This window comes from Anastrepha obliqua, chromosome 4 (genome assembly GCF_027943255.1).
Source record: "Anastrepha obliqua isolate idAnaObli1 chromosome 4, idAnaObli1_1.0, whole genome shotgun sequence".
Taxonomy (NCBI): Eukaryota; Metazoa; Arthropoda; class Insecta; order Diptera; family Tephritidae; genus Anastrepha; species Anastrepha obliqua.
The window spans coordinates 72,463,685-72,481,938 of record NC_072895.1 but is presented as its reverse complement, the minus strand read 5'-3'; the positions used below and the strand labels follow the sequence as shown (position 1 = coordinate 72,481,938).

General features: G+C 35.8%; 1 protein-coding gene across 1 annotated transcript in view; it reads right to left on the bottom strand.

Moving 5' to 3' along the window:
• Positions 1 to 7,720, bottom strand: part of LOC129244218 (cuticular protein 47Eg) — a 33,520-nt gene extending 25,800 nt beyond the window's left edge. The window contains exons 1-2 of the mRNA XM_054881832.1: positions 7,670 to 7,720; positions 7,319 to 7,579 (exon numbers count right to left, since the gene is read on the bottom strand). Of these exons, the coding sequence (XP_054737807.1) occupies positions 7,319 to 7,579; positions 7,670 to 7,681 (273 nt within the window). The 5' untranslated portion in view covers positions 7,682 to 7,720. The remainder of the gene's footprint in view (positions 1 to 7,318; positions 7,580 to 7,669) is intronic.
• Positions 7,721 to 18,254: the final 10,534 nt, after the last annotated feature.

Sequence of the window (18,254 nt, the reverse complement as noted above, 5' to 3'; positions counted from 1 at the left end):
CATTTCGATGTAAACGAGTTCGTCGCTTAAGTCTATTGTTTTATACTACAAAATACATGCACCACTGATAGTGCACGAGGGTGGAGAAATTCTTAATTAGTTGTAATAAGTGAACCATGGTTTTTCAACACTTCCTTTTAGCTAGATAAAGTTCCTTTGAATAATAAATTGAATAATTGAAAATAAGAGAAGAAAGAGAGCAATAAAGAGTGACTTCCCAAGGCATATCAAAACTTTCAAAAGTGCGTACTATCGCAACATGAATATTTATAATACATGAAATGAAATTGAACATTCATAATAAAGATAAAAAATACAAATAGTCAAAACTGACCAAACTGTTTTTTCGCGGGTGTACTATACCAGTTTTAAAAATAACCAACTCTTTGCATTTGAAGAAGTTAAATGAAAATTAAGAAAACGTTTTTTCTAATGGCGGTCTCCCGTCGGCAGGCAGTGTCAAACCTCCGAGTGTATTTATGCCATGAAAAAGCTCCTTATAAAAAATATCTGCCGTTCGGAGTCGGCTTGAAACTGTAGGTCCCTCCATTTGTGGAACAACATCAATACGCACACCACAAATAATTGCCAATTATATATACATATAATATATATTTGCATTTGCATAATTTTTAGGTAATTAGTACCTCCTTAAAATTTAGTATGCTTCATCTACTTCCTTCTTTTCTTCGAATGAATCGATATAAACTTTACTTTGTTTTATGTTTTCGGGAAGATTTCAAAATAATTGGATGTATTTAGGTTAACATCATATAGACTTGTCTTCTTATATAGTAATGTAATATGTTTTGCATAATAATGCGTTTATCTGAAATACTAAGATTTTAATATATCACTTTTAAGCCTTAGCGAGACTTCATACTCAATTAGGTATTGATTTAATTTAATATAAAAATAGCGTTTGTCGCTCAAATTGTGAAGGAATTTCGCTGACTATTAGGTGTCAAATAGAAAATACCATCAAGATGTACACCATAAATTTAGAGGAGAGGATCGGAGGCGTGTACGCCACAGTTATTTAAAAAAATAAATTTATAAATATAAATATAAATAAATTTATATAAATTTATATTTAAATAAATTTATAAATTTATATATATATTTATAAGCTTTATAAGCTTTTACCACACTTTAGGCTTTCGAAATTAAATAACCACGTTCCCTTTCATCGGAAGTTAAGATCCTTGTAGTGACGCTTGACTCCAAGCTATATTGCAAGCTACTCGTTGAAGATCGGGTAAAGAAGGCCAGTATTGCTGTCTACTATTGCAAATCTATGTTTGGCAAAAAATAGAGACTCAAGCCGCTAGTCGTTCTTTGGATGTACTACGTAGTGGGTCTGCCAATTTTAACGTATGGATGGCTGGTCTGGGGGAATCCCTTCGGAAGGGCTATAATATTGCTAAACTGGGGAGGGTGTAAGGGACTGGATGTATTGGCATCACTGGAGCCTGTAGAACTTGCCCCAGTCGTTTTGCCCTGAATGTCGTTTTGCACTTACTTTCCTTCGAATTTTACGTTATTTTCATCGCTGCTCAAAGCGCAATCAGGTCGAAGGAGGGGGCCTTTACGGAAAATCTTTCAAGGGCCATAGTAGCGTTTTCAGGCAGGTAACACCGTATTTCTCTGAACTTCGTATAGATCTCTCTATCCGCAAACTGGAATTTAAGAGTCGTGCCATGGCAATATTTCCAATTAAGAAGATTTAGAACGAGGGGGAAATCTGTACCGAAGCTGGTATCTCTGTCTTCACTGACGGCCCAAAGATGGAACCGAACGTCGGAGCAGGGTTTTCTCTAAATCAGCCGGCCTTAAAATTGCCATTATCATCTTGCAGGCATGCAAAATGCTTAGGGAATCTGGTAGCGAGGGAGATGTTAACATATTTGTCAATGGTCAAGCCGTGATCAGGGCTTTGACAACGCCATGGTGCAGATCCACACAATTCAACTCCTGTAAGGAGGAGATCAAATCTCTCTGGAGCGTAGGTAAAATTTCTCTGATTCGGGTTCTCGGACATAGGAGCATAGGAGAAATGAAAATGCTAAATAGCTTGCCAGGAGGGGTTAGACTGAATTGGTCTCAGAGATCATCTTGACTGTTGTTAAAGGGGAATTACAAAGTTTATTTCTCAGGAAAGCGCATAAGAGATGGAGCTTCATTTCTTCATGTGTTATCTGGCCCACGTACAATAGACGATCAGCACACACGCGAAAACGGCGCTTTACGGCTACTTGGGAAGTGGCAGTCTGGTACTTCAACCATTTTCCATAGCTACCAGCTTTTGTAAAATCGTATGTAGCTAAAAATATTCGAAAGTTAGTAAGAAGTGTTACTCTTTCCAATATCTAAAGTATAAATATGTATCTATGTATGTCCATTGTCAATGCATGTGTATTAAAACCGTTATATTATTAGTATTTCGTCGCTGTGTGAAGCATTTTATAATTATAACTACGTAATTTTTTTTTTTTTTTCAAACATAAAATGGAATACTTAGTAAATTGTTAAGATTGAGCTCCAATTAAATAGTTTAGTTGTGCATGCATTGAATTTGTACGCACATATAAAGCTTTCACTGCCCCTGCCTAAAAATATGCTATGCTAAAAATTAATAACTAAGTTTTGTAGAACAAAATCTTCATAATCAAACTGCGATGCTCAACATTATTTTATTTTCTTAATCCTAGGCACAATTCCAAGCCGTCACCATTTGTAATTCGTAATTGTTACATCTGAAGGATGTCTGATGCTAACCCATGTGAACTACTATTGAATAATCAATATTAATACTTTTCTTGATACTATAAAATGGTTTTAGATCCGTCATTACTATTTTAAATGAAAGGGCTCTAATCAAGAGATGATATAATATTTCAGTCAAAAATCAAAATCTCTTTTAATCTCTACAATATATTTATGCATGGACTACAGGTTAGACTGGGCTACTCTCATTTGAATGTGTCAGATTACTCACACATGCATTATTTCTCCTGTTTTATCTATTCAGATGAATATCCTATTTGTACTATTGTGGTCGTACGCAATCGGGTTTCTGAAGTTAAAAATTAAAAAATTTAGTTACTCTACTCCACCTTGAATTCATTTTGCGGAAGTAGTAATTTTTGTTTTTACAAAATATTTAGGTAATATGTTACACTATTATGTATGCAAGTTTGTTACTGTAGGTCTAAAACATTTTGCGGTAACCTGGCCCATCCGCGGACATGTGTTGTGTTTCTTCATAAATTCATTTTCGGTCACAGATGTCAGTTTTTGTTTCAAATTTCGGAAGTTTTTTATTTTCTACTCCCTATCGAAAAAATCATCGGATGCCCTACGAGGGGTGCCTTTTATATGTCGGGATTAGAGAACAAAAACAAATTTTAATCATCGAAAATCACTATTGTTTTTCAAAATATTCTCCATGAGGATCTATACACTTTTGCATGCGTTTGAACCAATTGTCGAAGCACTTTTGCCACTCTGAATGAGGTACCTCCAAAACATGCATTCTGAATGCCGCAACCGCTTCTTCAGGTGTCGAAAAACGTTGACCTCTCAGTTTGTTTTTTACGTACGGGAATAAAAAGAAGTCATTCAGTGCCAAGTCAGGACTATACGGCGGATGACCCATTGATTCGATTATTTGGGTGCTCAAAAATGCAGTTGTTTGAGCCGATGTGTGAGAGCTCGCATTGTCCTGGTGAAGAGTGATCCGTCTTTAGTGATTGGTTTTTCCAATTTCTTGGAAGACAACTGGCAAACAAATGGTTGTGTACCACTCAGAATTTACTGTTCTGCGTTGTTCTAGTGGAACAGTTGCGACATGTCCAGTTTTTCCGAAAAAATAGGCGACCATTTGCTTGGAAGTGCTTCGTGCGCGAACAACTTTTGTTGGATTTGGCTCATCTTGAAATACCCATACAGTCGACTGCTGTTTACTTTCGGGCTCATACGCGTAAATCCATGATTCATCACCTGTCACGATGTCATAGACGTGTTTTGAAGCCCCGCGATCGTATTTTTTGAGCATTTCCTTCGACCAATCGACCCGAGCCTTTTTTTGAGCGATTGACAAATTGTGTGGGATCCAACGCGAACAAATTTTTATGACAGTCAAATGTTTATGCAATATTGAATGTATGCTGGTCCCACTAATGCCTAAGATTGTCTGAATCTCACGATAGGTCACATGACGGTCTTGCAATATCAGTTTGCGCACAGCATCAATGGTTTTCGGAACAACAACTGATTTTGAACGACCTTCACGAAATTCGTCTTGGAGTGAACTACGACCACGATTGAATTCACCATACCATCGATAAACACTGGTCCTTGATGGAGCTTCATCGCCAAAAAATGAATTAAGTTCATCCATGCAATGTTGCTGAGTTAATCCACGTCGAAAGTTGTAAAAAATAATCGCACGAAAATGTTCACGATTTAATTCCATTTTTGGACCGAGATGAATCTTTTAATTTACTGTAAACAACACAAATAGTGCTGGTATTTCAAAACGTTCTGAGTACGTAAAAGCCAAAAAATTTCAAACTTTGCGATACAGCTGTCAGTTGCCAGATCCAACCAGGGTTGCCAAATCCCGACATATAAAAGGCACCCCTCGTATAATACTTACAGTAAGACTATACGGGCGGTAAGACCGCGCACTAAAACGAATAATACCAACTTTGGGGGAAAAGTAGACAAAACTGAACTAAATCTTAAGACAAAAACAAGCATCTTATTTATATTATTTTACGTTTATATACGTATACATAAAAAAAAAATTAATTTAGGCATATATTTATGTATGAATTTCCTAAAAAAATATTAAGTTGCGACAAACCTATATTATGAATTATTTTATGTGTTTCATAAAAACAAGCTCAGTCTAAATTACTCAATGAGCTAAAAACGAACTAAGTACCAACCAATTGGCTTCAATTTAATAAAAAAGAAATATTGGCTAAACAATTTATACCATTCTCCAGGGGCTTTTATTTCATCCATTTACTTTTTACTTTTTAACACTTTTTTGAAAGCATTATATCTTGAAAAGCTTTATCTTCAATTTATTTCGAAGTTGAGTCTTATATTTGCAATAATACAGATTCAAAAGTATTTGCCATTCACTTCTCTCTACCATTGGATACAACATTTGCTATGCCGCCAGTACATGCGATACAATTCACAGTAAAAAGTAAAATATTTTGCCCAAGTGCGAAGAGGAAATACCCAATTCCATAATATAATCAGACAATTTTAACTGCGCGCTTATATTAGGTTTCACTAAGAAGTAACCCATTTTACAAATTTAGTGTAATAACCAAATAACTAAAACGCTTGTGAAGAAAATAAATAAAAACTTTGATTATAAGTAACAGAAACGGCAGCACTGGGCACAACCAAATTACGCTCCAGCATGATAACGCTCGGCCTCGAATAACGAAAGGAAGGAAAATGCTTAGAAACATGTAAATTGGAAGTCTTGCCTCACCCGCCGTACTCCGCAGACGTTGCTCCTGCCGACTATTATTTGTTCTGATCCATAGCAGGTGCTCTGGCGGATCAGTATTTTCACGCTTATGAAGAAGTCAAACAAATGAATCGATTCACGGATCGCCTTAAAATGCAACGTGTTTTTTCGCGAACGATGGGAACAGGTTTATACCGAGGGATAATACTTCGAAATTAAATATATAATAACTTTTTTAAAATATTGTCTTAACTTTTGAGGAAAAAAGAGCAGAGCAAAGTTGTACATAATTAAAACACTAATAAAAACTCAACTTTTAATGAAAATGGCAACATTATCTTTCTATTCGACTTTTTTATATAGCAATTTACTTAATAGTATTTCCTTCGTTTTCTCCTACGGATTTCTTAAATAACGTTAGGTAGGTAAGATTTAGGGAGGAGAGAAAACCGTCTACAGCCATCTAGTGATGTTGATGTAGCGGAGGAGAGAAAATTGATCCAGGCTGGAGAATTTCATCAAGTCATCCCCAAAGGGGACGCTAAGGAATCTCAAGCGCCTAGCCGCCAGGGCCGGGCATTTGCGGAGAAAGTGTTCCACAGTCTCTTTCTCTGCAGGATCCCCACAGTTTCTGCAATGGGGGTTGTACGGAATTCCAAGTTTCTCCGCATGAGTGCCGATCACCCAGTGACCCGTGATCACCGCAATGAGTTTGGAAATTGAATGGCGGGGGATTCCCATCACCTTAAGCGTTCTGTTTATATCGTATTGAGGCCATAGGGCTTTTGAAATGGCACACGATGAGACAGACCTCCATCTGTCTTGCGCTTTTATTAGAAAGAAGTTGTGTATTTTCCCTTTAACGACGGCCAAGGGGATACCGATGTCTGAGAAGGGGGCAGTTGGATCCGGTTCTGCCGCCCCCTTCCTGGCAAGCTCATCGGCAAATTTGGCAGAACCACTAAGTTGTACATCCATTTTTTGCCGAACATAGATTTACAGGCCTTCTTAACTCGATTTCCTATGTGCATCTTCCAGTGGAGCTTGGGATCAAGTATTACACCAAGATACTTGACTTCCGATGAAAGTATAAGACACTGGTTGTTAAGTCTAGGAAGCTTAAAAGGTGGAGGCTTGTATTTTCTGGAGAATAGCATCAACTCCGTTTTGTCAGAGTTGACTCTGAGACCGCTACTGGCGGCCCATCTGCTGAGTGTAGCCAGTGCACCTTCCAAAATTTCAGCCATCACTGATGGGAAGGGACCTGAGACCATTAGGACCAAGTCATCGGTCGTTAAATAACGAAAAAATTTTCACAGTAATTTCTTTTGATAACTTGTAACATTCTTCCAACAATGCATTTGCATTTTTTAGCCATAATATTTCCAATTGTGTCATCCTGTAAGTACTAATATTGAGCTGTTAATCCCAAGCCCTATAAAAGAAATTAGGAAAGTAAAAAAAAATTAACCCTAAATATGAATGTCTCAAAGGCATTAAAGGTGGGGATTAACGTAGGGAATGCTCCAGTGAACGTTTTTTCATCATCAGCCAATCCGTGACCGTCTCATGCTTGCCATATACTTACAAATGCATCTATTATCATTTTATAAAATAATATGTTGCATTTCTTTCTAGAAAAAAAACTCTCTCTCCACTTTGTGTTGACAAACACAACCATTTGGAAAAGTACGCCTGTGACAAAGACCCACATTATTTTTTATATTATTTTTGAAATATTATTTTTTTATTCAATATTTTGCGATTTTTTCATATTCAATGCGAATAAAAATCGTATTTAGAAATTTTTTACAAAACGGTATCGACGTGTGGATGATATCCAGTCTCATCAGCTTTGTAAGCTACTTTAACAGTTTTGCCCTCTGGTGTTAGATGTTCATATTGGCCGGTCACAACCCACGTGTCCTTACCTTGTAAGCTACCCGCTTGTTCGGCTTTGATACTGTTATCGAGTTCGAGTATATAGTGGAAGTCCTCTGGGTTGACTTCCGATTCGTTTTTCAAGACTTCTGCGTCTTCGTTAGCCAACACAATGGCGAACAAGCAAGCGAACACAATCTGGAGGAAAATATTTAAAAAGTTTTTGGTTTTTAGTATTTAAGATAGTCCTTTCAGGTTGTTTCCAAAATATAATAAATATATACTAACAAAGAATTTCATTTTGGTTTTTTGATTTGAGTTTATCTGACCAGATACGGCACTCGACTACGCTTCTAACGCATTCTAACTGCAATATTTATTCTATTCCCGTACACCAGAGGTGTGCCTGTTTTGTCAAAAAAAAAAAAAAACGTCGCGAAAAAAAAGATTAATTAAAATTGTTGGTTTCAATGCTTCAAGTTTTAAATTTAATTATAACAATTTATTGCTACAAGTGCCACTGGTTTGGTGGAGTATTGTACTGCACTGCCATTATTTCAGCTTCCTTGTCGGTGCTGAAAACTGGTTTAGTGAAATTACCGTTGTCAAACTACTGGACGCAATGGATTTTTTATAGCCGCTTTCGCTATGGCTTTATTGGTCTATACCCAACTCTGAATGTGAAATGAATTGCAGCAAAACTTGTACCAACTGAAGGAGTTAATAAAAATGTGAATCTTGATAAAAATACGAGTAACTGACTTGTGTGCAAATAAACTCTTAGCTAATGCTAAACATTGACAACTGTAATAGCGAACAGTGGCATTCTCAACTTAGAATAGAGAAACTCATTCCTTATAAATATCTTTTATTCTATCCAATATATGTATGTGGACATTTATGTGAACTTTTTACCAATTAATCAAAATATATTTAAATATGAACTGAAGGTAAGGTTGTTGTTGTTGTTGTTGTTGTTGAGGTGGTTGAACATTTCTTAGCTGAAATGCTCCTAATTAGTGACCAGCACCGTTTTAATACCACTATCTCGTGAAATGATGAGATGTTTTTTTGTTTTTTTGTTGTTGTTTCCAAGTCAGATCCATTTAGTGAGGTCCAAGTATAGGAGCAAATCCTTTATCTCGATGGTTGAGAACTCCTTAATTTGCTGTAGGAAAGGCTTACCGAAGGATCGGAGTCGTGCCCTGGCTAGTCCCGGACATTCACATAAATAGTGAAACAGACTTTCCTTCGCCCCTTCCGCTGGACAGCTTCTACAGATAGGATTGAAGGGTAGATTGAGTCTAGCTGCATGATCCCCTACTTTCCAATGTCCTGTAAGGGTTGCAGTGATCCGTGAAATGTTTGGCCGAGAACATCCTAACAGGTCATTCCTCCTTTGGATTTTATATGACGGCCATGTGTTTTTTGTTGTGATACATGTAGGTATGTGCTTCCATCTTCTTTCGGCTAAAGCATGATAGTGTGAAGCAATAAATGCTTTTAGTGTGTTCAGTGGGGTGGAAACTGCCACTGCCTCTGCTATGTCTAGTGTTGAGCCCTTTCTTGCTAGCTCATCCGCTATCTCATTGCCTCGTATGTTCCTATGACCGGGAACCCATATCAGGGTAATTTCAAGCCAATGGCTGAGGAGTTTCAGCTCCTCTCTACACTGTAGGACTAATTTGGATGAAATGTAGTTGGAGTCTAAGGCCTTAATAGCTGCTTGACTGCCTGAGAAGATAGCTACTCTTGCACCAACTACCTTGTAGAGTTCTAGGGATTTGCATGCTTCTCTGATCGCTAAAAGTTCTGCCTGGAACACGGTGGCATAATCAGGAAGACGAATTGATTGAGATAGGTTGAGCGGCTCCGAATGGAAGCCAGCTCCCACACCACAGTTCATCTTAGAACCGTCAGTGTATATTCCAATATCGTATCTTCCAATCACCTTCCCTTTGTTCCATTTGGCTCTTGGTGGAAAACGTACTGTAAAGTCTTTCTTGAAGTTAAGGTCGAGGACTGTGTAGTCTGATCTGTTTTTGAGCAGCGAGGGTCCCTGCAGGAGGATCTTTGTTGTCCAGCTTCCTATGTCTCTGAGTCTCACCGCGCTGCAAGTAGCGATTGTATTTATGTGTAGGTCTAGTGGTAATAAATGAGTTACTACATTGATTGCTTCAGTAGGACTGGTGCTAAGCGCTACTGGAATTAAGATACACGCTGTTCTTTGTATCTTGTTCAGCTTGGTTTGGTTGTATTTCTTTTCTGTTGCGGGCCACCAGACTAGTGCCGCTTATGTTTGTATTGACCTTACAATGGCCCAACATAGGACCAATTGGATAGTTTTGGTTGCATTCCCCGTTTTTTACCCAACACTCTCTTACATGTGTAAAGTGCTATATTCGCTTTTTTTACCCTGTACTCTACGTTGGACCTCCAGCTGAGTTTGGGATTTAAGGTAACACCTAGGTATTTTGCCTTGGTTTTCTTAGTGAATAGCAGCAGTTCAGTTTTGCTCGGGTTTACACTTAAACCATATTTGTGTACTCCTGTAAAAGCAATAAACCTAAGACAGAAAGTCATAACGTTTTCTTGCCATTACGTTTTTGAATAATTTCTCAACATGACTTCAATTACACTGTTGTCCTTTACGCTTTTCTTATTGCCGAGGATCTCAATTACTGCAATTCGAAAAGAATACCAAATAACAAATTTTACAACGTTCAAATATTTGGTAAACTCAGACTCATTGAATAACTTTAGCTTCCGAAAGGATTTGTAAAACTTTCTTTAAATATATAAGCGTCCTTCTTTCGTCCCATAGCAAAGTTTGTAATTATCCCAAGTTTTATATTAAATGGAGATAATCTTATGTTTTCTTTTCTTACCAAAGAATAAACTTTGAATTATTTCAGCTAGTTAGGGTTATGGGAGTTTTTCAACATGTACAATAGGCAGAATATCACTTGAAGTATGACATGAATTACAAATACTACTTTGGGTCCGTGGTTTATGAATATTCGTGACCGCTATGCCAATATTGTTGATAGAAACTTCCGTGATTAATTGTAAATGTACTCGAACGTCGGTCATGCTTCGAAATATATCTGGAACTTAAATTCGCGGAGTGACCAAAAGCATATTGTGTTGTGAAAAACAGTATTTCTCTTATAAGACACTTTGTTTAAATTTACTTATTTAAAATTAAATCACCACTTCCCTCTATCGAAGTTCAAATTTGAAACGATTGTTTAAGTACCACTCAATGCATGGGGTTTTTAGGGTCATACCTACTGTGTTGTTATTTTAGTTCATATAAAAAAAGGAAGATGTTCTCAATGCATAGTTGTACATTCAATTCAAGTTTATTACTACAACTAATGATATCGAAAAAATCGACTGAGTTGACAATTTGTCAATTCAAAAATTAATATTTCTAGTCTCATGCGAGTAACTTGCATATTTATTCAAGAATTTCTTCATTTATACCATTTTTTTATGTGTCAGTTTCAAGAAATGAGTAAAAATATTCCAAATTCTTGCTCACATATTTTTCTTACAATATACAGTATTTTCCGAATCAAACTTAGTCTAACATTTAAAAACCTATCGTACATATTTATAAGCACTGTGCATATTATTCAATACGCTTACATTAAAGCAATAACAAGGGGAAATTTCATTTATTTAAAGTAAATATGTGTATGTGCAATAAATTTCAATAGTTATACTGAATTTTTGTTCTTTCCTTTGTACATATGTGTGTATTTGTATTATGCACGAATTCGTTAGCTAGTATTTAAAAACTACTGTAATTTTCGACCGAGGGCTTGGTGTAGTGAGGGTTATCTATGTATATATTGATCTATCTCAAGGATACATTCATTTGTAAGGATAATTCCAAAATTAAATTCTGCTGCTATAAGCGGGAAAATTACCAATTTTTCAGTACTTGTAAGCGAAATTTTCTTACAGGTTTACACTATACGCGAAAAATATTGTAAATATTTTCATATTTTTCCTAAAAAAAACCTTTACAAATTTGTTAAAAGCATTTTATTTTATTGAAAAATAAAATATTCAGAGTGAGGGGAAATTTAATTGCTTATTCTGAATTCCGCTGTACGAAAGTGCCAGGTTCAAGCAACTACAAAATACTGTTGATTTCTAAAATTTTTTCGTTGAAGGACCATGCCTTTCCTTCCATACAAATTATAAGCCAGATTTTTTGTATATAGAAGAAACAACTTAGCACCGTCAACAAAAGGAATTCCAATTCCCAAAAACTCAATGGGCTATAAAGCTGCACACAAAATAATGTTAAAAATTCGAAAAAAATTTTAAGTTTCGATGAAATTTTCGAAACACTTATTGAACCCTTTTTTTAATACGTGTTTAAAGCTCGTGATTTTTAAAATACCCTGTTTATAGGAAAAATTTATTAAAATTCGATCAAATAAAGTTGTGCCTTCTGGATATAATCTACAAAGTATTTGTTGAATGGTTTAAGATCGGGCAGGCTGAGAGGGTTTTGCAAGGTCTCTCTCTCTCTACACTGATGATTCTAATATGCAATTTGGTGTTGAAACCTCATAAATCAGAAAAATGTGCAATACTCTCATCACCATATAGAGCTACCAATTTATTGCTATGCACCTCGAAACTTCTTGAAAAGGTTTTGATATCTAAAATAAATCCTTTTCTTAATGATCATGGCATAATAGTAACACAACAATTTGAATTTCGTGAGAAACACGGAACTATCAAACAAACTAATTACATTATCAATGAAATAAGAAAGACATTTGAACCAAAAGGGTGTAGCTCGGCAATCTTTTTCGATGTTGTTACATAAAATTAGCAAATTACTATCTTTAAACATTCAGGGTATGTTCAAGTCGTACTTCTCTGACAAGCGGTTTTCGTGAGAGATAACGATTTTATTGCAGAAGAATTTCCTATATGGGTTGGCATGTCTCAGGGAAGACTTCTTGGACTGTGTTTAAGGGATATTTACAATAAAAATGTACTTCATTTATATAAACAACAATGACTAAAGAGGTGTGCCAATTTAAAAAAAAAAGGTTAATTTATGAAAGACATAGGCCCTACAAATATTTTACCCTATTCTCTATTTGAGCGTACGTACTACTCCCTATCTTAGGATTTCACAGATTTACCCTTAACAGATGCTTGATACGAGTATAAATTTTAAAATTCTGAGAAGTTAGTTTCTTCATAAGAAAAATCCTTCTGCTGTTTTTGGAATGTACAATTTTCGAATTTGTCGAACGGCTGTGAACTACTTATATCACAGATTTCAAAAGAAGGTAGAAAAGGTTTGGTAAGAACTCTCTGCACTGACGATTCTGATATAAAATTCGGTGTTAAAGCAAGCAAATATTTCTAAGAACTTGGTGTCTCCCATTAGCACGGCTAGAAAACCATTCAAGCACCATCTAAGTGGAAGTGCAAATTAGTTTTATTTGAGAATTGAACTAACTAAAGAAATGGGGTTACTAAATGGAACATAGGAATATCCACGAATTTGCAAATTAAATGATAAACAAAAAGCGCAAGAAAATTAAGTTCAACCCGTTTGAATTACCACAAAATCACCTTAACTAACCGGCGTTTGGCAATATAGGCCCCATAGTAGGAAAAGTGCTTCTAAATGCTTTTCAAAAGGTCGATTCAATCTTCAGGTAATGCTTTAGTCTTATTTTGATTAAATATTAGACAGAAGGCTATTTCTTATAAGAAAGACACGCTGAGGATATTGAAACCATTAACTATTAAATAGGAGATTATCGGAGCAAAGGCTTTCTTTAAATCAGCCAGTTTATCTATTTCCTTAAAACTGCCGAATACTGTTAGTGCTTTTCTGGCAGAAATCTTTGCGACCCTTGGCATGCAAAATCCTTAAAGATCAAGGCTCTGACAATGCCTTGGTGCAGATCCAAATTGGTCAACTGCTGTAAGGGGGAGATCAAATCTCTTGAGGTGCTGTCTCCGATTTTTACCTATTCAAAAAGATGAATCAAAGAATCTGTAAAAAATTTTGCGTAAAAACGAAAGTAAGTGCGCGGATGCATTCCAAATGTTGACTGTGCCATACGTAGACGCTACTTTGGACCAAAGCAACGTTTATCGGTGGTACAAAATGTTCTCAGAAGGCCGAACGGATGTGAAAGACGAAAAGCGTGCCGGACGCCCGAGCATTTGAACAACAGACGAAAAAAATTATGAACTGAAGAAAATTGTATTGACCAATCGTCGAATTACTGTTAGAGCAGTTGCTGAGAACCTAGACATATCGATTGGCCCGCGCCCGTGCCATTCGATATTTTTCAATGATTTGGGCATGAGACAGGTCGCCGCAAATTCGTACCAAAATTGCTCAATTTCGACCAAAAGCAGCATCGCATGAACGTTGCTAATGAGATGTTGGGCTCTGCGACGACCCAAATTTGCTCCAGAGGGTCATAACTGGTGATGAATCGTGGGTTTATGGTTATGACGTGGAAACCAAAGCTCAATCATCTCAATGGAAGCTGCTGCACGAATCATGACCGAACCGCTCCAAGTTCGGTCGAATGTAAAAATTTTGCTTACCGTTTTCTTCGACTGCAGGGGCGTTGTGCATCATGAGTTCTTGCCATAGAGTAAAACGATCAATAAGGAATATTACCTGCAAGTTATGTGCAATTTGCGCGAAGCAATCCGACAGAAACGCCCTTATTTGTGGAAGAACAAAAAATCACGATAACGCCTCTCTTGACACATCGTTGCTTGAGCGCGACTTCTTGATCAAAAACAACACACTAATGATGCCACAGCCACCGATTCCCCAGGTGGCCCCCTGTGACTTTTTCTAGTTCCCGAAACTGAAGAGACCCATAAAAAGACGATGCTACGCTACGATTGACGAGATAAAGACGGCATCCAAGGAGGAGCTGAACAAGTTAAAAAAATTGTTTTTTGAAGTGCTTCGAAGATTGGAAAAAACGTTGGCACAAGTGCATAATATCTCATGGGGGCTACTTCGAAGGGGTCAAAGTAGATAGTAATGAATAAATAAATAATTTTTGAAAAAACATAAAATTCGCGATACTTTTGGAGCATACCTCGTAGTTGGTAAGAAGCTTTTGATAAATGGAGCTGTTAAGATATAAATATGTACACAAATAGGTGTATACCCTAACAGCATCAGCGGTTCACATCAGGTTTAGATAAACTTAGTAACTTTCACCCCCAGAAAATATCAAAAACGTTATGATTTCATTGAAAATAATATGAAGTCGCCTGATCAGACAACTGTGTAGCGTATTTTCACAGAGGCTTGAGGTCTTCATTCGCTTTTATAACTATATATATGCATATAAATGAGCTATGTAGCTATATAACTAAAATTTGGGCAGACAAAAAAAAAAATAAAAAAAATTATTTAATTGATTGTATTAATCTGATTGTCGACTATTTTGTATCCCCGAGCTGAGAAATTAGTTATCATGTGCCTCCTATTTGTTGGAAGTTAGCACCCCTTAACGCAGTATTTAAGTCGGGAAGTAAGAATTGAGTTTCAAATTATAGGAATATCTCTAAGCCTATTAACTAGGTCCAACAACTATTAAATAAAATCTTTCTTTCGCTAATAAATGACTCCGTTGTGGTCAGTAAGCTGTTACTGTCGTCTTCCATTCAATACTTACATTAATTTGATCTTATCAAAATAATATTCTGCTTAAGGCTCTGTATGGGGTAACAGCTCAAATATGTAGTATGGACCTTTATATCCTGGAATTTCTATTTATTGGTGCGCTCTAGGTTAGAATATGTCACGTTTATTTGGAGGTCATATCACACATTTTTGAGAGAAATTAGAGAATTGAGTGGGTGCCAAAGCTGTCTCTTAAATTTTCACTAAGATCACTTAAGCTTCCTGATCCTATCTCATCTTACGCATCGGTTTGCTATTATTCACCTTGAAGTCTTTAGACAGTAGAAGATCGATTCTTGCTTTCACTTGTTTTTTTTGTTTTTTCAATATTATTAATTGCCCATTTCTACTTCGTATGGCTCTTCTTTTCTATCCAAATAAATTCAATACAAATTATGCTAGAAATGCACGGATTTTAAAATGCTGGATTTTTAAGGTTTAAGGAAAAGAAGTTTCTATATCTTTTAGTTTAGTGAAACGTATGTTTGTTGTTTATTTACAATATATACTTAATTTTTTAGTAGTTTTAGTAGTATGTTTTCGTGACTTCTTTAAATAAATAAATAAAATATCATTTTCTTTGTCTTATCTTTCAGAAATGGGTTTCAGGTAGATATCATCTCAACTAAATTTTCGAAAGCTGCTGACAATGTTTTTCTTCATTTGTCGAAACAAAAAAATACGAATCTAATAATTTGATTGCCACGTTCAGTGTATCACCTCTGGGACCTCTTTTATTTTGTCCATTGAATTTTAATGATGCTTACTCTTCGGCCGCCATAGCCGAATGGGTTGGTGCGTGACTACCATTCGCAATTCACAGAGAGAACGTCGGTTCGAATCTCGGTGAAACACCAAAATTAAGAAAACATGTTTCTAATAGCGGTCGCCCCTCGGCAGGCAATGGCAAACCTCTGAGTGTATTTCTGCCATGAAAAAGCTCCTCATAAAAATATCTGCCGTTCGGAGTCGGCTTGAAACTGTAGGTCCCTCCATTTGTGGAACAACATCAAGGTGCACACCACAAATAGGAGGAAGAGCTCGGCCAAACACCCAAAAAGGGTGTACGCACAAATTATATATACATATATACTATATGCAGATGATCGAAAACTCTATCGTAAATTGCCTGTGCATTCGACACACTTAACCTGCAACATGATTTAAATATTCTTGTTTTATGTAGTTGTATAAATAAATATCAATAATTGTCATTCAAACGATTTATACATTTCAAATCACTAGCTTACCTCAATTTAAGATTTTGTCGATCTTAGCGTGGCTTTTGGCTCTGAGTTCACTTTAGTATCTTAGCATTTCTGCGCAAATACGCGAAAGGCCTTAAGCATCCCTATATTCGGAGTATATTCAATAAAGCTTGGGTAATATGGTATCCAATTTATATCTCTCATGCTAACAGTATCCAAAGAGTACGAGTACAACGTAAATTTATTCGTCTTTCTCTTCAGTCGCTTAATTTTTCAGAAACTTTACCTGCTTTTACTGGTAGTGTTCGTTGTAAGCTTTTAAGATATGAAATCGCTTGCAATTAAAAAACTTGTTCGCTTAGCTCTTATGATTGTCAATGATTTCATCTGTCGTTCTATTGATTGCACCGATTCACTTAAACAAATATGCTTCAATGTTTTCACCATGTTTTTAATTTTTAATCTCCTTTTTAACTGCATTCAATTAGAGCAACCTATTTTTCTCTTGCACCAATGTTTAGAACTCTTTCAAAAATATACATATTGTGTTTTGAACGCATTATTCGTTATTGAAATCAAATATTGAACCATTGCACTCTTTGTTTAATTTAACTTGCAGTTTAGTACGTAACCTAGACTGTTGATTGCTAATGACTGAAATAAATGGAACCGAAATGATTCGACATAGGTGGCTCGTTTGAAAGGCGTGCAAAATTTCGCATCGAGGAAGAACATGAATATTTAAATAAGGAACCACTGAATAATATGCACACTGCTTATAAATATGTACGATAGGTTTTTAAATGTTAGACTAAGTTTGATTCGGAAAATACTGTATATTGTAAGAAAAATATGTGAGCAAGAATTTGGAATATTTTTACTCATTTCTTGAAACTGACACATAAAAAAATGGTATAAATGAAGAAATTCTTGAATAAATATGCAAGTTACTCGCATGAGACTAGAAATATTAATTTTTGAATTGACAAATTGTCAACTCAGTCGATTTTTTCGATATCATTAGTTGTAGTAATAAACTTGAATTGAATGTACAACTATGCATTGAGAACATCTTCCTTTTTTTATATGAACTAAAATAACAACACAGTAGGTATGACCCTAAAAACCCCATGCATTGAGTGGTACTTAAACAATCGTTTCAAATTTGAACTTCGATAGAGGGAAGTGGTGATTTAATTTTAAATAAGTAAATTTAAACAAAGTGTCTTATAAGAGAAATACTTTTTTTCACAACACAATATGCTTTTGGTCACTCCGCGAATTTAAGTTCCAGATATATTTCGAAGCATGACCGACGTTCGAGTACATTTACAATTAATCACGGAAGTTTCTATCAACAATATTGGCATAGCGGTCACGAATATTCATAAACCACGGACCCAAAGTAGTATTTGTAATTCATGTCATACTTCAAGTGATATTCTGCCTGTTGTACATGTTGAAAAACTCCCATAACCCTAACTAGCTGAAATAATTCAAAGTTTATTCTTTGGTAAGAAAAGAAAACATAAGATTATCTCCATTTAATATAAAACTTGGGATAATTACAAACTTTGCTATGGGACGAAAGAAGGACGCTTATATATTTAAAGAAAGTTTTACAAATCCTTTCGGAAGCTAAAGTTATTCAATGAGTCTGAGTTTACCAAATATTTGAACGTTGTAAAATTTGTTATTTGGTATTCTTTTCGAATTGCAGTAATTGAGATCCTCGGCAATAAGAAAAGCGTAAAGGACAACAGTGTAATTGAAGTCATGTTGAGAAATTATTCAAAAACGTAATTGCAAGAAAACGTTATGACTTTCTGTCTTAGGTTTATTGCTTTTACAGGAGTACACAAATATGGTTTAAGTGTAAACCCGAGCAAAACTGAACTGCTGCTATTCACTAAGAAAACCAAGGCAAAATACCTAGGTGTTACCT